We start from the raw sequence: 26,868 nt of genomic DNA on the forward strand, positions 1-26,868 counted from the left end.
AAAACAAAATAGTTTACAAGTACCTTTGATGGTGTCTCTGTAGTTGTAGATCGTCAAAATCCATATTCCATCATCTCTAGACTCTAATCTCTCCGAAACTGGAAATTCAATCATTTTCGGCCAACTCTCATGCTCGAGCAGCCAGAAAATCTATTCACCGTTGAAATCTGGCCTTCTCTTCTCTCTCTCTCGATTGAAATAAAACAATAACAATAAAGGTTGCTCCGGATCGAAACGAAACCAGAAGGATGAGAGGCGCAAATAGTAACAGCGTGGAGACCATAAACGCTGCAGCCACTGCCATCGTCTCCGCAGAGACCCGTGTCCAGCCTACCGCTGTTACTGTAAGAGTGTGTGCGCGCGCGCGCATGTTTTGGCTTTTTATATGATTGTTTTCTCCATTAATTCTGGTCTGTGTTTGGGAGCTGAGAAAATGGAAAAAAAAAAAAAAAAGGAGCGGGTGCTACATGGGATGCTGTTCTGGCTTTCAGCGAGAACCCGTTCTCTGTTAAATGATTGGTTTTGCTAAAATCGTTCAATTGTTTATTTTTTCGTTTGTTCAGTCATTTTTTTACTCTGTTTAGCTGCTGCTGTGCTGCAAAAATGCGGAAAGAGAGAGAAAAATAACTTTTTTTTTTTTTTCTAATGCCGGTTGGGGGGGTGGGATTCATTTCGCTTACTTCCATTTCATGTTTCTTAAACTCTCTTTGGTGGGCGAGGAAAGAAACTGAATGGTACGTTCGAGTTCTTTTGTAGATTTTAAATTTGGCAAATCTCATTTGGTTGTAGTTTTCTTCTTCTTCTTCTTCTTCTCCTCCTCCTCCTCCTCCTCCTTTCTCTCTCTCTCTCTCTCTCTCTCTTGGCAAGCTGGATTTGGGGTATGGGAAGTCGATCCCGAAAATCTCGTGAGAGAGGCGCAGTGCGCTATTGGCTAGATATCTCAGTCATCATATGGTGCTCGGAGAAATACGATTTAGGCATATTTTCTGCTTTTTCTCGTTTCTTTTTTGGCCGCGGATCATTAGTATATTCGTCAATTTATTCTTGTGCTGCGTTTGGCTGCTGAGAAACCGAGGGAAAGGGCAAAAACGGAAGAATATATAAAAGCTATAATATTTATCAAATAATCCTAGTAGATATTTGGCTCAATTTAGTTGGTTTCTTTCTTTTCTCATCAACTATATTTTCATCTTGTGTAACTTGTTAGCGTCCCTCCCGTCTTGTAGAAATTGGCTGGGTATATCCTTGCACACCACCTGTTCTTTTCATTCTGTGGATTAGACTACACATTCCTTTGATCTCTACTTTTTTCAGTTGCCATAATCATGAAAACAATAATGCTGTGTAATGGAGGAAATATCGCTATCCTTTTATGGCCAATAGCTCAGACGGCTTGGCTTTAGAAAAGTAAGACGGCTTTAGAAAAGTAATACTAGCGTTCAAGGATCCTTTAAAAGGACTTAGAACAGAAACCTGTGTGGTGCTTTTTCTTATCTCTCCGGCTTCTCTATTGGGCCCCCCGTCTGTATTGTTTTTTTTTTTTAGTAAGGAAAAGTGACTTTGATTGCCATTAGAATTAGCCAAATTCGCAGAGAAAAAGAAGAAGCCAAATTCACACATTATATTCTAGAATTAGAAGAGATGATCAAAATATATAAAATTTTACAAAGAAATTTCTTTTCTTTCTCAATTTTAATGTTGTCTGTAGTCAACTTTGCACAAAATCAGGTTGCATCTGTAGTTTTGAAGGAGCGTTCTAACTTGTATTTGGCAAATGGCAGGACCTTGGAAGCTGGAAATTGGCATAGATCTTGTTTAACATTTCTATATGTTAAGTGGCATTAATAACCTATAAAAAAAAGTGGCATTAATAACCTATAAAAAAAAAAAAAAAGTGGCATTAATTGTTCTTTCAAGTTACAATGATAACTTTCTTGCTCACATAGCTATTGTATGGTGATACTGGCTTGATTAAGTAGCCAAGTGCTGAAATTGATTTACAGTTAGTATAGGATGTCCAACTCTGGTGATGATGAGGGCTGTGCCTGTGCTTTTATTGTAGTGAGTGTTGCTGCTGATGCATCAACTACCTGTGTTGTTTGAATCCATAACCGTACCAAAGTGTGTAACAGGTTGTGTGTGTATGTGATTAAGTTCACTAATTCTTGCTGGATTTCCCCACTTTTGCTCTCTGACTATTGCTTACTAAATGTTTGTGGATCTAACAAGCTTAGATAAGAAACCAAATCACGATTCCCTTCAAACTCCAAGCCATTCACAATTATTATTAATATTGTTTTTCATCACTATTATTGTTAGTAATATTATTTTTCATTTGAATACAGAAAAGAAGATGGGGAAGCTGCTGGAACTTGAACTGTTGCTTTGGATCTTATAAAAACCGCAAGCGGATTAGCCATGCTGTCCTTGTTCCAGAGCCTGTGGCATCAGGGGTTGCAGCCCCTGCTAATGAAAACCCCGCACCCTCAACTGCCGTTGTACTACCCTTCATCGCCCCACCCTCTTCTCCTGCATCCTTCCTACAGTCTGATCCTCCATCTGCTACTCAATCACCAGCTGGATTAGTGCCCCTCACTTCTCTCTCTGTCAATACTTATTCACCAGGTGGACCTGCATCCTCTTTTGCCATAGGTCCATATGCATACGAGACACAGTCAGTCTCACCCCCTGTATTTTCTACCTTTACCACTGAACCATCCACTGCTCCTTTCACTCCCCCTCCTGAATCCATGCACTTGACAACACCTTCATCCCCTGAAGTGCCATTTGCTCAACTGCTTACTTCATCGCTTGACCGCACTCGTAGAAACAGTGGAACCAATCCGAAGTTTGCATTATCCCATTATGAATTCCAGCCTTATCAACAGTACCCAGGAAGTCCAGGTGGCCACCTCATATCACCTGGATCAGTGATCTCAAATTCTGGAACCTCAACTCCTTTTCCTGATAGACGCACTATACTGGAGTTCCGCATGGGGGAGGCTCCCAAAATATTGGGTTTTGAATATTTTTCAACTCACAAATGGGGTTCAAGGCTTGGTTCTGGATCTTTGACCCCAGACGGCGTGGGGCTTGGTTCAATGCTCGGTTCAGGATCCTTGACTCCGAATGGTATGGGGTTGGGTTCAAGGTTAAATTCTGGATCTTTGACCCCAGAGGGTGCCGGGCAGGGCTCAAGGTTGGGTTCTGGATCTTTGACGCCTGATGCTATGGGCCTTGCTTCTCGAGAGAATTTCCTTTTGGAGAACCAAATATCTGAAATGGCTTCCCTCATCAATTCAGGGAATGGATGTCAAAATAATGGAACTGTAATGAATCACAGAGTATCATTTGAGTTGACTGGGGAAGATGTTGCACGCTGTCTTGCTAATAAACCAGTGGCATTTATTAGAAACATATCAGAAGCTTCACAGGATATAGTGGCAGAAGCCCCAACTGATAGAGAAGGGATAATAACGGACACCAAAAATTGCTTTGAGTTGTCTATTGGAGAAACATCCAATGAAATGACCGAAAAAAGTTCTGAGGAAGGGGAGGAGCAGAGCTATAGGAAGCATCGTTCTATTTCTCTTGGCTCGACCAAAGAGTTTAATTTTGACAACTCAAAAAGGGAAGTGTCTGATAAGCCCGCTATTGGCTCTGAGTGGTGGGCAAATGAAAAGGTAATGGAGAAGGAAGCCAGGTCTGGCAACAACATGGCTTTCTTCCCAATGCTGCAACCAGGGGTCAGCTGACATTCAACCTTGGCAACATGGTTTAAACTGCACAACTTCTGAGGTAGATTTTGGATGCTAAAATCTGTACTTTTCACCCGATGTATATCCGATGGTATTAGTATGTGGAAGACGAGCCTGGCAAGTTAGGGAGAAAATGATTGACATAGGGTTTCGAGGCAGAGGTGAGATTACTGTTTTCAAATCCCTTATGACTCTAAAGTCTAAAGACAAGGGAGAAACTGAAACAGTTTGTTGGGATCATTGTTGTGGGTACTGATAGATCATTCTTTTTGGTACTTCATTGCTGATGTATACAAGAAATATCATTCACGGTATTATGTTGTGGGTTACTATTTCTAGTCGTATGTATTAATAAGAAAGGTCAGTTTTCCAGATTGAGGACCAGCTGCGAGTCTGTGACTTAGTTGATTATCTATGCCATTGGATGGGTGGGGCTGCAATTCTTTTCTTCGATTCACTCCGACTCTTTTCTCGATTAATTTAGCTTTTATCATGTCTTGGACAGAAAAAGAAGCGAGGAAAACATAAAAATAAAAATGAAATATTTTCAAACCTATTTCGTATCGTTTTAGCGACATGACAGAACGGTAATGAATTCCAAATTAAAAGAAAGGCTAACTTGGAATGCTCAGCTCTAATGCTAGGCTGAATGGCAGGGCCCTTCAAGTTTTTGGCGTCCGAGTTTGCTGTATGGTTAGTTTGTGTTCAAAGCTGAGAAAGTTAAAGAAAAGACAAGAAAGGTAGGATCTTCAACAAACTTTTAAACTGGGTTTTTCCTGTGCAACTTAGCTGGGTTATTACTGTTACGTTTTCCGGGCACTGGCGCATTCAATGGTAAAGTTTGAGATTCAAGATTGTGTTCACTTTGTGTTGCAGACTGGTAAACGATAACAGATATCATCTGTCGTCTGCATTGCCATTCCATCAGACCTCAAGAATTGAAATAACCTCTTGTACCATGAAATGGCCGTACGGCGTACGCACACAAACACAACACACACACATATAGACAGTTTGGTTTGCCTTTAATTTACTTTATTTCCTTTCACTTATGGCGCTGCCGCTCTGGTATGTATACTTCATGTTCTTTTGTGTTGATCACAGGCAGTAGCAGACACACGACCAACTAAATCATTATATGTAATGATAAAAAGGAGTTCATGTGGTGGAAATAGAAATTTGTATCATCATATGTAACCCTGATTCGAATAGCTACTCAACAAATCCAAGTTACTGAAAATTAAAAATTAAATTATAATTCGTCACCTTTTATAAAAGACAAATTCGTGTTTAATAATTGTAGTTAGATATCACGTTCAATGTATCCTGGTGCACTCCTACTAAGTACTGAGTCATACTATTCTCTCTCTCTCTCTCTCTTTCTCTCTCTCTCTCTCTCTCTCTCTCTCTATTTTTTATTTTTTTGCCATTCTTTAATAGGCACCAAAGCAAGTTTGCCAAAGAAACTTGATAAGAAAGTTGAAGGTGTACAGAACACGCAAGGGTGGTAGTGGAGGTATGGTTAAATTTGAGGACCCCACAGGTGTCCTATAACTAGCGCTATACATCTCCCCTAGTTTTGGATCGGTTTAATGACCAATGATATTTGCAATGTCTAAATGTCTCACAATTTTTTTAAAATAAATAAATAAATATAAATCTTAAAATAAATAAATAAATATAAGATTTATATGAAAATAAATTAAATAATAAATCATATTTTTTTAAATGACCATAGAATATTTATACACTTTATAACTAAATGTCGTATAATTTTTTTAAAATAAATAAATAAATTTAATATTTATATAAAAAAATTTAATAATAAATCGTACAATTTTTTAAAATTATTGTACGATACTTATATACTTTATGACTAAACATAACATTACCCTTTATTTATTGATCTTGTTTTCTTATACACGTCAACAAATCTTGAGCTTGTCTCCCAAGCACGTTGTGTGCGTTCTTTTTTAACTGTTTAGATTTTGATTTCTTATTGAGAAATTCTATTTGCAGTCTCTATTTAGGGACTGTATGTGCAAGCCCTTTGTTAAAGGAGAAAAAAAATCATTTTAAGATAGATATTTTAGTAATTTTAAAAAATTTTAAAGATAAAATTGCCTATACCTTTATTGCAGTCCCCAAATAGGGACTGTACGTAGCATTGCTCTTTCTTATTTATATGGCCTTGCTGCACTACTTATAAGTATAAATATATAATTTATTATAAAGTTTGTTATAATTATAAAAAATCATAATATTAATATTTCTTATGCTAATTAGTAATTAACGTCCCAAATTATTATATTAATATTATATTTAGTATAACAACAAAAAGTTTTCTCGAGGAGATGTTTGGAAAATTAGATAAGATGAAAATTTTATAAAAACTTTGTGAATAGTAGTGAAATAGTTTGATTTAGGATTTTATTAGGTTTTGAGAAATAATTGAGAAAATTTTGAATAATAAATATTATAAAATTAAAATATTGTAATAATATAATTTTTTACTATAATTTTTGTTTTAAAATTTAAAAAAGTTGAATTATTTTTTGTGTTTTGATTTGGAAATTTGAAAAGTTGTAATGATTAGGTAATTGTTAATATCAAAAATAGCACATAACAGGCTGGAATGAGAGAAAGAGTCATTCCCAGCCTACTGAGGTTGTCCAAAACTAGATGAGGCGTTCGTATCCCACAATGGCAGTCCTAAGCGGTGGTTCAGTGCTTGTATGTACATCCATGACAGTTAATAGAAAATAAATATAAGAAATACAAATAGAGATAGAGACAGATTTATGTGGTTCGGCATAGGGTCTACGTCTACAAGTTATTTAGAGGGCAAATTCACTATAATATGATTATCCTACAGTCTCTCATAATCTCTAATTTATTTCCAAAGAAAACCTCTTTTCTGGAGAAGATTCTCTCTCTAGATCTCTCGTCATAAGGTTGAAGATGGCCTCTGTGTTCTTGTCCCCTTGTCTCCCCTCCCCCAGGTAGCCGTGTAGAAGAAATCCTTTTTATTCTGGCTCTTGTCAGTAGTAGGCAAGGAAGTCAACTTTATCTCATTCCTCCTTACTTATTTGGCTTGTTTTTCCCTCTTTTCTGTTACTTTCCTATTCTCATCTGACATCTCTTTTCCTTATCCCCTCATTGTCTCTTCCCACTTGCCTCCTGATGGTGACCCTTTAATGAGCTGGGCTAGGTTGGGCTTGGGGGATTTTAATCCCTAACAAATGCTCGCGGTTCTTAAAGCTGGCTTGTTCAATAAGAAGGTCTTGAGAATTTTTAAATTAAATCGCGACAGAGATAGCTTGCATAAAATATAAAAAATAAATTTCAGGAGCAAGTTCTTGGTTTTCTATTTATTTGTATTAGGTGATGAAGATTTTCTAGTGTGAAGCTAGGCAGGAGATCTACTTGACTGAGCTAAATGCGAGCGTGGAGCTCGGCTTGGGCAGGAGATGCACTTGACCACGCTAGGTGCAAGTACGAAGCTTAACTTGGAGCATGAGGGTCAGGCAGTCAGGAGACTATCACTGCCTATAGTTCATGGCGAGTCTAGGGACTTGGCTTTGTACGCTAGGGTCAGGCAGTCAAGGGATTGTCATCACCAATGTTTTTTGTGAGTTTAAAGAGTCTGCTTTGCTAAACCTATGGGCAAGGGTCAAAGCAATCAATGGACCGTCATTGCCATTGTTTTGCGAGTCAAGAGACTTAGCTTTACTGAACATATGGGCAATGGTTGATACAGTCAAGAGACTATCATTGCCGCGAGTCAAGAGACTCGGTTTTGTTGAACCTGTAAGCGAGGGTCGAAGCAATCAAGCGATTATCATCGCCACTATTCGCTGCAAGTTAAGAGACTCGGCTTTGAGTTTGCTTGTATAGATGTTTGCCTGATAGGTTGCTTGTGATTGTTTATCGTTAGCAAAGAGTTACATTCTCTTAATCATTTTTGTTTTCAATAGCAGATTTTTGCCCCTTGATATGGATTGTTGTTGGTGTTTTCATTTTGGAATTAATGTTAGAGTTTGCTTGTAGTAACTTGTACTAAGTGGTCAGGGAGCCCGTCGACCCCTTGGGTCCATATTAGGCAATTGCCAAGCCTGTCGACTCATTTCAAAAGGTAACCCGATCGAGACGGTTTGTGGAGCTTGGAGGCTCGTTCCCAAAGGTAACCCACTAGCGTCAATTGAAGAGTGAGTGCATACACGATGTTTGCTAGAGAACATGTTGTGCTATTGTTGTTGTCCAGGTGCTAGTGACTCGAATTTTGTTGAAGGAGATGCTTGGTCGCTCCAAAAAATTTAAACTGATTAGTGTAGATAATCCAAATCACAAGTGTGACATTTGCAAACCTAAATCGCTTTGCTAGAGCGTGACGAAGGTTTGAGGTGCGTTGGAAAGGCCTTCGGGCAACCATGCTTTGGTGAAGATGTGGGGTGCCTGCGATTTTGAGCAGTTTATTTTGATGAAGATAGATTTAAGATATCTGAGTGATGCCCAATAGGGCTATGTAGCCAGTGTTTTGCACCACCGGAATTAACTTTGTTAGTAAAAATGAAATTCATATAGAAAATCTTGAGAGAGACATACCAAGGTGACTGGGCCATTGTTTCTAATTCTTGCTTGCTTGAGATTTTTCATTGCTGATTTTTTTATTGGTCATTGCTTCGAAATCGAAAGAGAAGAAGATACCATCGTGAATACTTAAGTAGTTTTAGCTACAGACGCATGGCTTACTTGAACCTACCGACGACTTCTAGGTTGAGGAGTGTGGTCCAGCTTCCATGGGCGTGTTCCATGCTTGGGTAAGTTGGAAGGGTTGGTGAAGCACATTGCATGGCTCCTTTAACGTCCATGCAATGTGCCATGGATGTTGCATGGACTTTCCTGTGCAGAGCCAGGCACCTTTCTATGGTCGAGGGTCTTGAGTGGCCATGTGACCCACTGGGGTTGAGGAAAGGTGTGGCCAAGTGAGGTCAAGTCGAGCAAGTGGTTGCTTGCTTGTGTGGTTGAAGCACTATAGTGATTGAGGAGATCTGACCGAGCAAGCTCAGGCCGAGGAGGCTCAAACTGAGGAGGTCTGGTCGAGTAGTGCTCAGGCTGTAGAGGGTGCCTTAGGCTGAGCAATCTTTGGTTAAGCAACGCCCAGGCGAAGGCAAAGAATGTTGGCAGACCATGGGTGACCGTTGGCCCCTCTACCGATCCCCCCGTTGGTGGGTGAGAGAGCCTTAATTGCATGTATGTCCCATGCACATGGTTGCTCTGGTGGACGCCGTCTGTGTGGCCAGTGGGACACCTTGGCCCCAATAGAAGTCACTGGCAATTAAGGCTATAAATGAACCATTCTGTTCGATAGTACATCAGTACTCGCCCGACTAAATTTGAATCGAACTCGATTCATGAACAAAAAAGCTCATCCATGAAAGCAGATACCTGCTCAATCAGTAAATGACACATATCCGATTAAACTGAACTCGACTTGGCTAAGACTCATTAAGGCCTGCTCATTTATGCATGAATCAACTTGATTAAAGCTCATTTATATATTGATAAATATACATACACCTATATAAATATACATTTATATATATATATATATATATATATGTATTAGCTAATAATATAAGCACAACACTTTTATAATTAAATGTATAATATATAACCTAATTATTTATGCTTATATATTGAATTTGCTTCGTAGCTATATTTTATAGTTTGTACAATAATTAGTCGATAATATTTAATAATTTTATATACTAGTATGTGGGAACCATATATCGAATTATAAGATTTCAAAAACTTATAAATAATTAATATGTAACTAGTTAATATTTATCCATAATAACAATATATTATATGCTTATATAAATTATTAATACATACACATAATATGATAGGATATTATCCAAAAATAGAAAAATAAACAACTTGAGTGAGCTATTTGGGATGCGCTTGAGTTGGAAGTTTAGCTTACCAAGTCGAGCTTGAAAACAGATTAAATAAAGAGATCGAGCTCGAGTTTTGGCTCGGCTCAGCTTGATTATAGTCCTACCAACAATCCACACAATTGTCGTTGGCACTTATGTTGGAGCCACGGTGGGTGGGCGATGGCATAGGGGGTGCACGACAGCATGCATTTATTGCACACACCGTGCATAGGCCCCACAGGCAGAAGCCACCCTGCTAGAGGCAGAAGGCATCGGCGGTCCATGTGGTGGCCGCCAGCATCCTTGCAGGTCTCGTGGTTAGTGGGGGGAGGGATTTGTCGTGCACCCATGTTGCACCGTGCATGCTATGCATGATCAGGAGGCTACCACGTGCACCATATACTTGCACTGTGCATGCTCAACCTCTACCCATGCACTGCGCACCACGCACTTAAGTGCACAATACATGCCCTGGCTTGGAGTCATTGCTCCTTAATTTTCCAGTAGCAGTATTTATGAAAATAAGAGTTGTAAGTTGAGAACACTTAACTGATGGGAACTTCATCTGTTCGTTTGGGGATGAATTCGTGCTTTGGAAAATCCTTCTTCTCTCACTTTTGGTGTAGAGAATAATCGAGATCCTACAGACGAATCCAAATGTTAATGTCAAAAATCGTACAATAGGCCAAAATGAGAAAAAGAGTCATTCTTGGCCTACTAAAGTTGTCCAAGACTAGACGAGGTGGTTTGAAGCGCATTATGGTAGTCTTGAGCGATGGTATAGTGCCCATATGTACATCCGTGACAGTTAATAGAAAATAAATATAAGAAAATAAATAAAGATGGAGACATACAGATTTACGTAGTTTGGCATAGGCCTTACGTCTATAGGTTGTTTAGAGGGTAAATTCACTATAATATGATTGTTTTATAGTTTTTTACGGTTTCTCATTTCTCTCTATACAATGGAGGTCGGAGAACTCTTTTCTGGAAAAGATCCTCTCTTTGGATCTCTCATTGTGAGGTTGAGGATGGCCTCTATGTTCTCATCCCTCATCCCCGTATCCGTGTGGAAGAAGTCATTTTTATTTTTTGTAAGTAGTAGGCGAGGAAGTCAGCTTTATCCTACTCCTCTTTGTATGTTTGATTTACTTTTCCCTCTTTTTCATTTTTATCTCTTTTCTGTCTCTTTCCTCTTCCCATCTGACATCTCTTTTCCTAGTCTCATTCTTGTCTTTTCCCACTTGCCTCTTAATAGTGACCCTTTGATGGGCTGAGCTTGGTTTATCTGGGCTAGAGAGATTTTACCCCCTAACAGTTATGATTAGATAAAAAAAGTTAAAAATTTAAAATTATTTGTATTTAAATGATGTTTGAAAAGAAAATTATGAGAGATTTTGATATGAGACGAGTTATTTTTTCCAAGTTGCCTCTTACTTAAAATAACTCATAGAATTAGATGGGTGAAGTGAAATTGTCAAAAGTTGGGGGGAGGAGTGTTAAAAACAGCTTTGACTTTAGTTAGTAAGTAAAAATGCAGGTGTCGTTTAAGCAAATTTAAGGACTTTCAAACACATAGAGTTACATTTTCATAGTAAGGGCATGTTTAGGTGCTAAACTCATTCTATCCTATCTTAAATCTGTTATTGATGAAAGTCATTATTTTTTTTTTATCTTTTTTATAAAAAGTTAAAATATGTTTTAATTTATTTCATACATTTAAATACATCTCAATAGACCTATAAAACCCACTCAAACATCTTAACTAACTACTATTTTCAGATCAACACAAATTATTTGAAATTATCTCAATACCTAAACGCAGCCTAAGGCCTCCTTTGGTTGTACATATGCGATAAGATAAGATGAGAAATTAGTTAATAGTTGTGAGAAAGTTTGTGAATACTACTGAAATAGTTTGAATTAAGATGTTTTATGAGATTTTTAAAAATGAGAGAGAAAAAATGTTAGAACTGACAGATCCATGGCTGCAATATCACACAAGCTTAACAGTTGCGAAGATTGTCTGATTAACTAGAACAACAGTCAAGAGAGGGATAGAAAATAAGACATTGAGAACCATTTGAGTAAAATCATACAGTTGCAAGAGATGAACACATGATCTGCTCAAGATGAAATAAAACAAGTTCAGCAACAAGTTAATCTCAGATTGGAGCAAGAGGAAGTCAAATGGAAACAAAGATCAAAACAAAAATGGCTCAAGGAAAGGGATAGGAATACTAAATACTTCTATAGCTATGCTTCTTAAAGGATGAAAAATACTCTATAAACAAGATCATTGATGAAGCTAGTCTTATAAATACCAATTTAGAATGTATTAGTCAGACATTTCATAATTTTTTTTTCTCTTTTGTATACTACTTCTCAATCCTCAGGTTAGCAACAATGTGTGGCATCTATTCCATCTATGATTTCAAAAGAGATGAACTCCAACCCAATAAAAGACTTTAATCTATTAGAAGTGCAAGAAGCAATCCTACAAATGAATCCCATTAGTTTACTAGAACCAGATGGTATCTCAGCTAGTTTCTTTCAACAGCATTGGGACTCAGTAGGTAAGGATCTTTGTGAAACTGTTACACTGGCATTAAATACTAATAGATGGGACAATGCCATTAATAAGACTTTCATAGTCTTAATACCAAAAACAAAAGGTCCTAAAGATGTTACACAATTTCGACCCAATTAGTTTGTGTAATGTTATATACAAAGTAATGGCAAAGGTGTTGGCTAACAGACTAAAAAATATTTTGCCTCACATCATATCCCCAACTCAAAATGCATTTGTTCAAGGAGGCTTATAACAGACAATGTCATTGTAGCATTTGAAATTTTGCACACTATGCAATGTAAAATGAAAGGAAAGAATGGCTATATGGCCCTTAAGATGGATTTGAGCAAAACCTAAGATAGGTTGGAATGAAGTTTTATTAAAATGGTGATGGAAAGAATGGGATTTTCATAGAAGATGGATTGATCTTATCCTTAAGTGTGTAACAATAGTTTCATATTCAATTCTATTCAATGGAATTCCACAACCAAGCATCACTCTAACTCGAGGCATTAGACAGGGTGACCCTTTGTCACCATACCTATTCATTCTTTGCTTAGAAACTTTAAGTCAGATGCTCAACAAGGCAGCAAGTGAAAGGCAGATCACAAGTATTCCAATAGCAAGAGGTAAACTTAAAATAAATCATCTATTTTTTTACATATGATTGCCTTCTTTTTTGCAAAGCATCATCACTGGAATGGAGTAGGCTGCTTCACCTATTAGGACTCTATGAATCAGTTTCAGGGCAGAGATTGAACAAGGAAAAATCATCCCTATTTTTTAGCAAGAACACACGAAGATTAACAAAAGATTGTATCACTTGTGTAGTAGGGGTCAGAATCACCAATTCATGTGAAAAGTACCCTGGCCTTGCAAATCTGATAGGCAAATCAAGAAATCAAGGGTTCAAAGAAATTTTAGACAAAGTTAGAGCCAAATTGAGTAATTGGTAGCTTAAGTTTTTATCTCGGGCAGGAAAATAAGTGTTGATTAAATTAGTTCTTCAAGTCGTCCCAACTTATGCTATGGGAGTTTTTAAATTTCTTAAAGGATTGCTGCACCCCTCAACAAAATAATGACAGGTTACTGGTGGGGATAGGTCAACCAAGAAAGAAAGTTAAGCTACCTGAGTTGGTCTAAATTGGGTAAATCAAAGGAGATAGGGGGGGTCTTGGGTTTCATGACTTTGAGAACTTCAACTTTGCTTTTTTAGCAAAACAAGGTTGGAGAATTCTTAAAAATCCTAATTCCCTAGCTTCTAAGATTTTGAAAATAAAATATTTTCCTAACTCAGATTTCTTCAAGGTTAAAATGGGTAGTAGGCCATTATAAATATATATGGAGGAGCATCCTATCAGCTAGAGACTTATTGCAATAAGGTTTAATATGGAGAATGGGTAATGGAAGCTCAATTAAAATCAGGTCAGATTCTTGACTCCCTCAACCTACATTGTACAAGCCTCAAGGTGGGAAAAATTTGTTGGGAAGTGAAGCTAAAGTGAAAACTCTTATACAAGCTGATAACAAGGAATGAAATATTCCTTTAATCAAAGTTGTTTTCAATAGCCAAGAAGCAGAATTAATTACTCAAATCCCAATTAGCCTTTGCGGAGAACAAGATCAAATCATGTGGAGAGGCAATACACATGGAGATTTCACAGTGATGAGTACATATCATCTTCAAGGGGAGTTGCAAGATAGGAAACATGTTGAAACTTCTTGTAAAATATTTCTTCAAGAAGATTGGACTAAATTGCGGAAGCTACCAATACCTCCAGCTACTAAGAAATTTTTGTGGAGAGCTTGTAGAAATATTCTGCCTACTAAAATTAATTTGGTCAAAAAGAAAATTTTGGAAGATTCAATATGTCCTATGTGCCTTCAAGCACCAGAGACTATAGAACATATTTTGTGGGAATGTGTTTTAGCATCTGAGGTATTGGGTTCTAACTGAAGAAAGATTCAAAAGTGTCGACTCTCACAAAACAACTTCAAGCAGATATTGTAGGACATGTTTAAGAAGCTTGATAGAGAAGACATGGTGGAATTCTCATTGACCCTCTGGAACTTATGGTGGAGGAGGAATGAACTGGTGTTTAGAAATATTTTCATTGATCTTAAGACAGTGATACACAGAGTGAATCAAATGAGGATTGACTTAGCAGCTGCCAACTTGAGAGACCATAACCAGACTTTATCTACTAATACAAGGAGAGTAATATGAGAATATCCTCCATAAAGATTTTGCAAGATCAATTGGGATGTAGCAGTTGATAAAAGACTATGTAAAATAGGAATAGAAGTTGCTGCTAGAGATGAGCAAGGGAATTTTTTGGCTACCATAAGGAAGAAACAGGCATCTATCCTAGACCCTCTATTAGCAGAAGCAATGGCTGCACTTAAAGTAGTCACTTTTGGGCTTAAATTGGGCATGGCAAAAGTAGTAATGGAAGCAGACTCTCAAGGAGGTTCAACAGCAGAAACAACAGAACAACTACTTTGGAATGATCATATCAGACATTCCAATCTTATTACTTTGGGCATGTTCACAAAGAAGGAAACCTAGTTTCACATAATTTAGCAAACAATGCTTTATCAGTCACTGAAAGTGTAGTTGAAATGGAGGAGCCTCCAATCTGTATTAAGGCTGCGTTATAGCACAGTTTATCAATAAATGACTGAATTTTAAAAAATAAAATAAAATAAAATAAAGAGCATTGACAAAAAAGAAAAATGATAAAAAACTTAATCCGTATGGTAGTAAAAATAAGTAGATAAATTAGAAGGATAACGATAAAATAGAAAATAAATCCAAAATAACTAAGTAGTCTATTAAATGTTAAAATATTATTTTTTAATATTATTATTATTTAAAAATTTAAAAAAATTAAATTATTTATTATATTTTATATAAAAATAATCAGTTAAATCTATTTTACAATAAATATAATTTTATAATATTATAAATCACATTATGTCACGTTAATTTATAAAATTATTTTTATATAATTCTTTTATAATTAGAATATAATATGATAAAATAAAATGTAAATCATCTCAATTATATATTTCATAAATAATTTTATTATAAATCTTAAAATTCAACGCTCGGACAAGACACCGTGTCTTAACTCAGCTCAGAAATAGCATACTCTCTCTCCTCCCCCCTGTCTGTCTCTCTGTGTGTGTGTGTCTCTCTCTCTCCACACGATCTCTAAGCTCTTTTATTTTTTGCTAGTTTCTTTCTTAAGCTTTCAATTCAAAAATTTCCTTCCAAATCCCTGTATGCAAAAATTTTTCCTTTCACATTTCTAGGGTTTTCTTTCTTTTTGCTCTCCAACTCCCCCAATCACGGAAAGATTCAAGGAATTTATCTGACTCAGATTTTTGCTAAATTTATCAGTTGGGTTTAGCCAAGATTCACAGCTCTCAGTATCTATTGTAAGCCTACCTCTGCTGTTGTCTGATTTTAGTATTTTTTTTTTCCTGATAGTTAGTACTAGATGGTGTAGTTTTTCTCTGTTGATTTTTTAAGTTTATTAGTAGATCTGTGTTACGAGGAAATGTTTTGAGCAAATTAGGATCCTATTTTTGTTTGGTTCGGAAGAAAATTGCGGTAAGAGGGAAGGAAAATTATAAGTAAAGTTGGGAGTATTATTTGTGCGTTATTTTGTATTTTGTTTCATGGAGTAGCTTTCTCAACTGAGCCAAATGCGTGGATTAGTAACTCTCTGTAGAGTGGTATTTTGGTTGCCCGAAAACCCGAATGATCAACATTGAAACTTGATCGTGTAATATGCTGGTTGTGCATATCTTCTTGGGAACCAACACAGCATTAATGCTTTTGGGTTGGAGATGAATGAGTTTGATCCGATTTAAGCTAGTTAAACATTCACGTTGATTTGCATATTTTGAGTTAAGAGTGGGGAAGATCTATGTTAAGAAAATGCACCTGAAAAATTATGATTTTTCTTTAATAGAGGGAGTAAATGCTGACGTTTTGTACCCAAGAAGTTGATTTTCCCGTCAGATTAATACTCTTAAGCGCTATATGGGTGACGCAAAAGGCAGGTCAAATAGGTTTTGACTTTAAAGCTATGGTATCATGCAAATAGGGTATGTCTGTTGGTTGTGCAGGTGCCTGTGTCCGATATATTCAGATCAAAACAAATTATTGAAAGACTTTGTTGTCGGAAATGTTATTACACACTGATCGTTATCATTTTTCAACATCCATAAGACAGGTTACTGATAAATGCACTCATCCGCACAGGCACTTGCTTTGTTGTTGAGAAGATTTATTTATTTATTTATTTGTGATTTGTGCTTATTTCTTTTATAGAAGTTCATTAGGCATTTCAATTCGTGCGTGATTAACAAAGTAAACATAGCTTTGGTGCTTATTAATTCTATACATGAACTTTTTCCAAAACTAACGTGCAGCTTCTCTTTCTGCAGGTTTCAGTTATGTATAACTAATTGCGAACCTTATTCCAAAATTCTGCCTAAAATTCTGAATTGGTAATTCTGGCCCTCCCAAAGTTTCTTATTGGTGGAAGTCATTTTTGGACTAAATTGGAAGGAGATAATTGATCCTTCCAAACCTCTCAGAGTTGTAGAAGTTGTGTACTTGGTTATTAACTTCATGTATAGGTGTTGTATGATCAATCTGGTTACTGAAAAATGGATCTCCTGTAGAACTATACTTTGCTGATTCTTTAAATTTTCAATATAAAGTATAAAAAAATATGCCTTCATGGTGGGGGAAATCATCATCCAAAGAAGCAAAGAAGAAAACAAGCAAGGAAAGTTTCATTGACACATTACACAAAAAATTTAAGAGTTCATCTGAAGGTAAACCAAGCAATAGATCAGGAGGGTCTCAAAGACATCGCAGTGACACGGTTTCAGAGAAGGGGTCTCGATCCCCCCTAGAATCAAGATCACCTTCTCCTTCCAAACATGTGGCAAGGTGTCAAAGTTTTGCTGAAAGGGCTCATGCTCATCCACTTCCACTTCCTGGTGTACACTCTGCCTGTATTGGTCGTACAGATTCTGGAATTAGTATATCAATAAAACCTAGGTTAGAAGAAGCCTCAAAACCATCATTGCTTCTGCCTCTTCCAAGACCTGGATGCATTCATGGCAGGCCAAATCCTGTGGATTTAGATGGAGATGTGGTCAATGCTTCTGTTTTTAGTGAGAGTTCTGTTGATAGCGATGACCTAGCTGACTCACATCATCGTAGTCCTCAGGCAACTGATTGTGACACTGGGACTAGAGGTTCTGCAGGCAGCCCTTCCAGGTGTGGTTGCATCTAACACGCCCACTTTAACACCTGCATTGCTGATATTTACTCATATAAACATAGGTTTCTATGGGTTGTTTTTATGCTTACCTGTCATCTTCCTTTTATCTTAGTCATCTCTGACAAATTTATTGCATATTTTCTGAAGCTTGAAGCACAAGGATCAATCCTCTAACGTTGCACAAATGAACTCAAGAGAAGGAAAAAAACCACCCAACCGTCCTTTCAGTAATCTTTCTTCCCCTACATCACCAAAAAAAAGACCTTTAAGCAGTCATGTGCCAAATCTACAGGGTCCTTATATTGGTGCTTTCTTCAGTGCTCCTGACAGCTCCATGTCAAGTCCTTCCAGAAGTCCAGTTAGAGCTTCTGGCTGTGATCAAGGTATGAGTTCTGCTTTTTGCATTGGGAAGACTTATCCAGATATCACTTTTGTTGGATCTGGTCACTGCTCCAGTCCTGGTTCAGGTCAAAACTCTGGGCAAAATTCAATGTCAGGACAGATTTTTTGGCAACAAAGCAGGGGCAGCCCTGAGTATTCGCCTGTGCGGAGTCCTCGAATGACTAGCCCTGGACCAAGCTCCAGAATCCATAGTGGTGCTGTTACTCCTACTCATCCTAGAGCTGGAGGGACATCCACTGACTCACAGATGAGCTGGCCTGATGATGCAAAACAAAAAAGTCACCGTTTACCACTTCCTCCTATAACAATTTCCAATACTTCTCCTTTTTCTCACTCAAATTCAGCAGCAACATCTCCCTCTGTACCACGAAGCCCAGGAAGGGCAGAGAATCCAGCAAGCCCTGGCTCACGGTGGAAAAAAGGGAAGCTGTTAGGTAGAGGCACTTTTGGGCATGTTTATGTTGGTTTTAACAGGTATATACCCATAAAAACAAGATGCTTTGATCCACTATGTTGGAAATTTTTCCTTAGTCACCCGTAAATGTCAATGGGTCCTCTAGGATACCCGGGTGCTCATCTCTTAATATGGATATTGTAAAGGTGTCTATGTTTAGAGGATCTGATAAAAAGAAAAAAAAAAAAAAAAAAAAAGAGAGCTTCTCAGAAAGCCACTTTTCCCATTGCAGTTGTCTCTCGGCTCACCATGGTGCCTAGCTGAGCCGTCTATGTATCATTAGTAAAATAAAGTTTGTGGAATACACTTGCTTGATCCTTATTTCAATTTCAATATAGGAGTGAAATGAGTACATAAGTTTGATGTTGGTCAAATCCTTCGATTATCCATTGCATCAGTGATTATTTGTGTTGTACAATAAGATTGATGTTTTCTGTGCATACCTAGTCCAATATCCCCCATTCCCCTGCCCCCCTCCCTTTTATTGTTCATTAATGGAGTTTATGAATATCTAATTTTAATCTTGATTGATTTAGCGAAAGTGGCGAAATGTGTGCAATGAAGGAGGTCACCTTATTTTCAGATGATGCGAAGTCTAAGGAAAGTGCTAAGCAATTAATGCAGGCAAGTTGATTTCCAGTAGATTTAAGAGATTTTCATCAACTTAATAGTTCAAACAATCTACAATCTCATAAATATATATTTTTTATACTAAAAAATTATCTGAGGTTGTCTATTGTTTGAACCATTAAGTTGGTGACTTTTCTATAACTTTGCCCAAACAAGCCATTTAGCTGCTTTATTTTTTTCTTGAAAGAAGTTCTTACATTCTGTTGTGGCAGGAAATTGCTTTGTTGAGCCGTTTACGACATCCAAACATCGTGCAGTATTATGGGACTGAAACGGTAGGTTTAATGTTTATATCTGCTAACGTACTTATAAAAAAAAAATGTTTATATCTGCTAACGTACATCTGATGCATTAAGCATCCTGCATAATCTCTGGAAACGGTCCATGCATGATAGTGGTTGCTAGGGCCAGCTCGGGGGTAAGGCCACTTAGGCTATTGCCTAAGGCCCCACCCTATGCAAGGCCCCCAAAATTAAAAAAAAAGATGTTTTTTCTTTTAATTTTGTTAGAAAAATATAAAAACCATTTCATTAAATAGAAAAATTTAAATAATTTTTATATTTCTCTATGTGTGCAAGGCCTCATGATACTAAATTTAATATTTAATACAATGGATAATTTATATTTTAAATAATTGATCTTTTCTAAGATCTTGCAAAATTGAGGCACAAAATTTATAATGAGGCCTCATTTTAAATTATTGTATTAAATATAATTTCAAAAGATTTTATTTAAATATTTTAAATAAAGCCTCGTTTTATTGAGAATTTTGAAAAATATTTAATATAATAATTTGTATTTTATTACATTATAATTAAGAGTAACTCACTTAAATTTTGCCTTAGGCCTCAATTTCTATTGAGCCGCCCCTAGATGGTCCCCAACTTTCAGAAATTTGGGATTCTGACTTTTTTTGGTTACTTCAATAACCTACTTGCACCCTGCTATATATTGGTGTGGTGGTGCTCATGTGCAACATCATATTTTTAATTTTCTATACCATGTACATAAGTTTTATAAATTCCTTGGATAGGTGGGTGACAAACTTTATATATACCTTGAGTATGTTTCTGGTGGCTCCATTTTTAAACTTCTCCAAGACTATGGACAATTTGGTGAACTAGCAATTCGGAGTTATACTCATCAAATCTTGTCAGGGCTTGCATATCTGCATGCAAAAAATACTGTTCACAGGTGAACTGAGTCACCCAATTTCTTGTTATCTAATTCGAGATATAAAATTTTTCTGCTGCAATTGACCAAATTTAAACATCATTAATCTTCTTAAGCTGAATTTCTTTTAGGGATATTAAGGGAGCAAATATACTCGTAGACCCAGTTGGCCGTGTCAAGCTGGCAGACTTTGGGATGGCCAAACATGTAAGTGTAGGCATAATCAATTTTTGATTTAAAGTGAGATTGCAATAAAAGCAAGTGAGTACTCATTCAGGCATAAGAAATTTGTGAATTGGAATTATTATTAAAATGGAAGATTGTGCTTACACAACCCTCAACATCACCCCCCAGACTTCTCATAAACATTTAACATAGAATTAATGCATGTTTAACATTCATTGCAAGGTTCTGTCCACACTGCTTGTCCAACTTACTGTCTTTGTGATTTGTAGATTGCTGGGCAGTCGTGCCCATTATCATTCAAGGGGAGTCCGTATTGGATGGCACCTGAGGTCAGAATAATTCTGGTGCTAGCATATTCCCTTAATTGCAACATGTTTCTTAATTGTAGATTTCAATACTCTTGTGTATCGTTTGCCCAGGTTATAAAAACCTCAAATGGTTGCAACCTTGCTGTGGATATCTGGAGTCTTGGGTGCACTGTTTTGGAAATGGCTACAACAAAACCACCTTGGAGCCAGTATGAGGGGGTAGTGATTTAGACCAAAGATAGAAGCTTTAAATTCATCTCTTGCCAGCATTGCATTTTTGGTGTTTTTTTTTTTTTGTTTTTTTTTTTGTTTTGGGGGGGGGGGGGGGGGGGGGGTGCCATTTCCCTTGAATGTTTTCATCAAATTTTCACTTAGTCAAGGATTCTCTAACACATTGGAAGCATGAATCTCAGTGAATTTTTTAGATTCTGGTGTTGATACTTTTATGTAATGTTTGCATGTTATGGTCTGAAGGTTGCTGCCATGTTTAAGATTGGTAATAGCAAGGAACTCCCAGCAATTCCAGAGCACCTCTCAAGAGATGGGAAGGATTTTGTCTGGCAATGTTTGCAACGCAATCCAATCGATCGTCCTAAAGCTGCCGAGCTTTTGGAGCACCCTTTTGTGAAATATGTTGCACCATTGGAAAGACCAATTCTCAGCCCAGATCCTTCATCTCCACCTGCTGGGGTTACAAATGGAGTGAAAGCTCTGGTATGAAATTCAATTTACTATAACTAGTTGTGGACTCGCACAATGCGTGAGAATGATTACCCAAGTGTCATGCATAAATTGTCTAAAATCAGTCTCAAATAGTCTAGAATGCAAGAACATTCATATTATCTTCTTTTCATGAAAACAGGAAAAAGAAAAAAGACCCTTCAAAGAAGGTATTTGGACTTGGGAGTTGTATAAATTGAAAAATACTTTAAACAACAAAATTACTTTTATATAAGTATTTTTTAAAATCTTTTTACAAAGTATAATTAACTGTTCTTTTAGAAGTAAGAAAGAATTTTATTAATAGAATCTAGGCAAAGCCTGTGTACATAGCAAGTATATAATTAACCGTCGAGTATATGAAAAATAAACTGTCGAGTATACAAAGATTTTAAATTAGGAGTGTTAAATGGTGAGGAAGTCATAAAGGTAAGTACTGAAGGGTCAATAGCTACAATAAGATAAATAATCTTTCTTTCTTTTTTGAAAAATTAGTACTAATAACATTTGTTTTTACCTATAAAAAAATAGTAATAATAAAATAATAGAAGAGTTAAGTGGTGGGGAAGCTAAAGGGTTAAATAATGGGGAATCAATAACTACAATAGGATGAAAGAGTCTTTTTTTTAGAAGTGCTAGATCTACAAATAGATTTTACAAAATTAAGTTTACAAACTGACGTGACTTAATGTGACGCATCAGATCCTTAATAAAAAAAATGTGATACGTGATATCTACTTTACATTGAAATGTGTTTTACAACCCAATGTACCATATCAAGTCATTAGTTTGTAAGCACTTATTATTATTATTATTATTATTATTTTTTTTTATAAAATTCCTTTGTACATTAAACGTTTCTCTTTGTATTTCTATTGAAGAAGTTCTCGTAAAATGTTAAGAAATTTTTCGTCTTTAAAAATTTTTTAAATCAAAATATTTAAATTTGTACAGTAAATTGGATGACGTGGTTTAATAGGAGCGAAGCTAAAATTTTACATGTTATAGATGTTAGCCCCATTGTTTTTGTTACAAATTACATGTATGATTTATGTCAGAGTGGAATGTCTATGAACTTGGCTAATAACTTGTGTAAGGTAGCAAGATTATACATGTATTTTCTTACTTGGAGTGCTTTATATGCCTTATGACTGGAGGGTTTGGGTCAGAGAAATATTATATCAAATGTATGTAGAACTCTTCTCTTAAAAAATATTGTCCATTTTGAGGTTGGGAATGGAAGGTTAGACAACTTCGTTTTCCTGACTTTGGAGAATTTGTATTTAGATTTTTCTTCAAAGAACGACAAAATTGAGACACCCTGTTTTAACATAAATTCCATTACAGGTCAGAAGTCTAGGCCTGGTGGGAAACAAACAGTGAGTTGGGCTGGTGTGGTGATAGATATTGCGTGAAACAGATTGTATTAGGCCGAGTATCAGAAAGAGAGAGATATTAGATAGGAGGATGCTGCTCATAAACTCGATTTAGTTTGCTAATTTTCTTTAGGAGTTTTAAGCTGATCCTCTCTTATTACGAAGTGTCCTATTTTTTATGGACTACCATATTGGCTGGGCACCAGGGGACTTTAGCTCAAAGAAATTAGGGGTTCAAAACTCCTAGGACATGCGTCCAGTTGGGAGGCCTACATCCAGTGCATGAGAATGGAACTCAGAGTTATTTGGCGGGAAATAATATACCTTATTAGAATAGGCAGATAAGTTGCAGGACCATCAGGGCAAATAAATAATGCAAGGACATATGCAGGAGTAAAGTAAATAGTGGGACAAAAAAGGAGAAAAGAAAAGCTGATGAGCGTTGTCAGGTCATTTTGCAGGAAAGGAAAACAAGAGAACTGGTAAGGTTTTTTGTGTGTTTGGGTGGTTCAAATATAAGATGAAATGCTAAAGAGTTGATAATTGTAGTACAAATATACTCTAAATAGAATGCATAAAACAAAAAAGGTTCGAGTCCAATTCCAAGTGATCCAAGAACTTCTTAATAAGGTGTGGTGAGGGGCGATTCTGGTATGTATACAAATACACTTGCATGCTTACATAAAAACTTTGTTTGCTAGTTGGTTCATGTGGATGTAATTCTATTGCATTATGCGAGTGTGTGTTTGTATTCATAGATTGTGCTATTTAGAGGATTGGTGTGTAACATACCACTTAGTGAGACCCTTCATAAAAAAATGTTAAAATACCACTTATTTGTGATTTCTTATATATGCCTCCAATTTTCAACTGTTGCTCTGCTTTACTGATCGTTTTCAGGGCATTGGGCAAGCAAGAAATCTTTCCACCTTGGATTCTGATAGACTTGCATTTCACTCATCTAGAGTCCCAAAAACTGGTTCCCGTGTCAGGTCTGTCTGTCTGTCTGTCTGTCTCTCTCTCTCTCTCTCTCTCACACACACAGGGCACTTGCGCTTACAATAGCAACTATCTGATTTTATTGTCCTTATTTACAGTGAGATCCATATTCCAAGGAACATATCATGCCCTGTTTCACCTATTGGAAGCCCTCTTTTGCACTCAAGATCACCACACCACTTGAATGAAAGAATGTCACCTTCTCCTATATCTAGCCCCCGAACCACCTCAGGCTCATCCACACCTCTCACAGGTGGTGGTAGTGGCATTCCATTTAATCAACTGAAACAGTCAGTTTATTTGCCAGAGGATTTTGGAAGCATGCAAAAACCCCCAAACGGTTTCTGCATCACTGTCCCCTCCTATCACGAGTCAAATCCGGACATATTTAAAGGAATGCAAACAGAGCCTTATATATTCTCAGAACTGGTCCCCAGTGAAAATGGTGTTTTGGGAAAGCAATTTGGAAGGCCTGCTCATGGCGAGTTGTATGATGGACAGTCTGTCTTGGCTGATCGCGTGTCTAGGCAGCTCCTGAGTCCCAGCTCTCCTTTGTCCAGCCGCACCAATGGTATATAACTTGACACATAGTCCCGGACTACCTTTCAGAGCCTTGTCAGACTATGTTTCCGCTTCATAGGATCAATGCAATTATCATTTTAGCCGACAAGGAAGCTAATTTTTCCAGTAAGGACTCCTAACCAACAGAATCCCTGGAAGATCTATGGCAAATGAAGTGGCTGGAGGCAGAAAAAGTGTGCGTAGTGGCTTGGTGTGGAGGCTTATGGCATTCAGATCATCCAGTGATAAAACAAACCAGGTTAGATAATGAAACCAGCGCGGTAGTGGATGTCTGACCTGGCCAATTACTTGGAGCTCACTTCCTGGAAAGGATGCCAGTTCTCATGATTGATGCGGCATTGACATTGTACAAGTTGAGTGCTTAAATTGTCACCTAATGCTTGACGGATTTGAGGTATGGGAAAAGGACGATTTTTCCTTGGTGAACATGTCTCACCACATGCGTGGCAGTTCCTTCAGTACTTAAAATAAAAATTATAAAAGAAAAATCACGTCTATGATAGCTATATTTTTTTTTCAAGATCATCATCGTATAGGAGAAAATAGTGATCGAATTGGTACTTGAGACTATTCTATCTCTTATCTTTTTTATTTTGGGGGGGTTGATTCTGAAACTTCTGTACAGGGGGGAAACTGACTTATGGTTCCAAATTTGTCAAACTTTTCGAGCCTGTGCTTTTCTGTATCCTACAACGGTTTATGCCGGCTCTGTTGTAACTCTCATACATACTGCTTTACCTGATTTGCTGCATGTATAGCTTGGTGGAAACTTCCACATCAGCAAATATATTGCAACATGTTCTATTTTATCTGTTTAAAAAAAATACACTCGAGGGAAAAAAAAAAAAAAAAGTGGATTTATTGCCTGGTTTGAACGTTTAACATATATTCAACTGTGACTTAATCCACCAATTAAAATTCAACCTGAATTAAGGAAAATGGGTAAGAAAATAAAGAAGTCAACGCGCAAATTGAGGATATTCAGAGTACCTACCCCCAGGTCAAGATTTCATTAAACGAACTCAATGAATATGACAAAAGACTGCCCAAGTGTTTATACAATTGGCCCGGCCCCCGGATCGCCATCTCATGGTTTGTATAAGAGTATTATTAGATATTTTTAAATATTTTTTCTCAAACATCATTTAAAGATAAAATATTTCTTTACAAACATCATTTAAAGATAAAATATTTTTCAATTTTAAATTTTCAATGTTTCATATAATCATTACTTAATCATTACAACTTTCTTAAATATTTAAACAAAACACAAAAAATAATACAATTTTTTTTTTTCAAATTTCAAAACAAAACCTATATTAACTTTATAATATTTTTATAGGTGGTGCTATTGAGTCCTATGAATTTGCTCCTTCAAAGTTACCACTAGTGCAATTGCACTCTTTTTTTCCTTTTTCTTTCAAACATACTTTAAATATTTAAAAAAAATACAAAAACTCACTAGTAGTCACTTACTTAACCATTAAAAATAAATAAAAATAAAATACAATAGTGGTAAAGGGTGCATGATATGGTGCGTGATATGATGGGCAGGCGGCTGGTTTTTAGACTTCCAGTTAAAATTGGGGTGATTGAGCCATTCCGAATTATAAGTATTAGAGAAAGATGTAAAATGCTTCTTGTACATACCTAAGGCATTACATTATTTTTCATGCATCCCTCTCATCTCAGTAAATGTGGGACACTCTTGGGCAAGGTGATCTACCCCACCACACAGAAAACATGATCCAAATGACTCTGTATGATTAGTCACGTGTGTTGGCTTTAAGTCCTTATTCTTAAAACCTCTAACTCCCTATTGAGCATTTCAACCTTAGCCTTTAAATTATCCTTTTCACTGAGATGGTAAATTCCACTACCATTTAGGTTTCCTGCAGATCGTGACCTATTTGTGCTCTCAGTAACACTAGGTCTAGTCCAAGTGTGAGCTTTTTCAGCAAGCTCATTGAGATATTTTATGGTCTCATCAGGATCTTTCTGTAAGAACTCACCATTACACATCATTTCCACAAATTGGCACTCTTTAGGTGTAAGTCTCACATAAAAATAACTCACTAAGCGCCAATTCTCATACTCATGGTGAGGACACATACTCAATAGCTCTTTAAATCTCTCCCAAGACTGATACAAAGTCTCACTGTCCTTTTGTGCAAATGTGGAGATTTGACTTTTTAAAGCATTGTTCTTATGTTGGGGAAAATATTTATTAAAAAAGACATGAGTTATCTCATTCCATGACCCAATAGATCGTGGTTTCAATGAGTATAGCAAACTCTTAGCTCTATCCTTCAAAAAGAAATGAAAGAACTTAAGTCTCACAATGTCATCAGTTGCATTTTGACTATGAAAATTTGTAACTATTTCCTCAAACTTCCTAATGTGCACATATAGATTTTCATTTTTCAATCCATGAAAAGTAGGGAGTAATTGTAT

General features: G+C 36.7%; 2 protein-coding genes and 1 non-coding gene across 5 annotated transcripts; all 3 read left to right on the forward strand.

Annotated features, from left to right (window-relative positions):
• Window positions 1-4,130, forward strand: LOC122310659. 2 transcript variants are annotated; one of them, XM_043124752.1, is made up of 2 exons: window positions 1-344; window positions 2,346-4,130. In XM_043124752.1, exons 1-2 carry the CDS (start codon window positions 249-251, stop codon window positions 3,753-3,755), a joined length of 1,506 nt encoding a protein of 501 aa, XP_042980686.1. In that variant the 5' UTR covers window positions 1-248; the 3' UTR covers window positions 3,756-4,130. The 2 variants fall into 2 exon arrangements, with proteins under 2 accessions (XP_042980686.1, XP_042980687.1); XM_043124753.1 differs by lacking the exon at window positions 1-344 and adding an exon at window positions 404-734.
• An 11,265-nt stretch (window positions 4,131-15,395) lies between these two features.
• LOC122309613 (mitogen-activated protein kinase kinase kinase YODA-like) lies at window positions 15,396-25,199 on the forward strand. 2 transcript variants are annotated; one of them, XM_043123146.1, is made up of 13 exons: window positions 15,396-15,716; window positions 16,734-17,580; window positions 17,732-17,967; window positions 18,052-18,460; window positions 18,977-19,064; window positions 19,283-19,345; window positions 20,104-20,264; window positions 20,375-20,450; window positions 20,699-20,758; window positions 20,849-20,956; window positions 21,212-21,451; window positions 23,734-23,825; window positions 23,931-25,199. In XM_043123146.1, exons 2-13 carry the CDS (start codon window positions 17,024-17,026, stop codon window positions 24,409-24,411), a joined length of 2,571 nt encoding a protein of 856 aa, XP_042979080.1. In that variant the 5' UTR covers window positions 15,396-15,716; window positions 16,734-17,023; the 3' UTR covers window positions 24,412-25,199. The 2 variants fall into 2 exon arrangements, with proteins under 2 accessions (XP_042979080.1, XP_042979079.1); XM_043123145.1 differs by having other exon boundaries at window positions 17,732-18,460.
• A 1,307-nt stretch (window positions 25,200-26,506) lies between these two features.
• Window positions 26,507-26,614, forward strand: LOC122312088. The gene has a single exon (XR_006243002.1). It is a non-coding gene; the product is annotated as a small nucleolar RNA R71 (small nucleolar RNA).
• The last annotated feature ends 254 nt before the right edge of the window (window positions 26,615-26,868 follow it).

The sequence above is a fragment of the Carya illinoinensis genome, chromosome 5 (assembly GCF_018687715.1).
Source record: "Carya illinoinensis cultivar Pawnee chromosome 5, C.illinoinensisPawnee_v1, whole genome shotgun sequence".
In the NCBI taxonomy this organism is placed as follows: domain Eukaryota; kingdom Viridiplantae; phylum Streptophyta; class Magnoliopsida; order Fagales; family Juglandaceae; genus Carya; species Carya illinoinensis.

Excerpts from the sequence above, each read along its gene's own strand:
- LOC122309613 (XM_043123145.1), top strand. The coding sequence starts at position 17,024 with ATGCCTTCATGGTGGGGGAAATCATCATCCAAAGAAGCAAAGAAGAAA. Across the intron at positions 20,451-20,698 it reads ACTTTGGGATGGCCAAACAT|ATTGCTGGGCAGTCGTGCCC; the intron begins GTAAGTGTAGGC and ends TGTGATTTGTAG. Across the intron at positions 20,759-20,848 it reads CGTATTGGATGGCACCTGAG|GTTATAAAAACCTCAAATGG; the intron begins GTCAGAATAATT and ends TCGTTTGCCCAG.
- LOC122310659 (XM_043124752.1), top strand. The coding sequence starts at position 249 with ATGAGAGGCGCAAATAGTAACAGCGTGGAGACCATAAACGCTGCAGCC. Across the intron at positions 345-2,345 it reads TCCAGCCTACCGCTGTTACT|AAAAGAAGATGGGGAAGCTG; the intron begins GTAAGAGTGTGT and ends ATTTGAATACAG.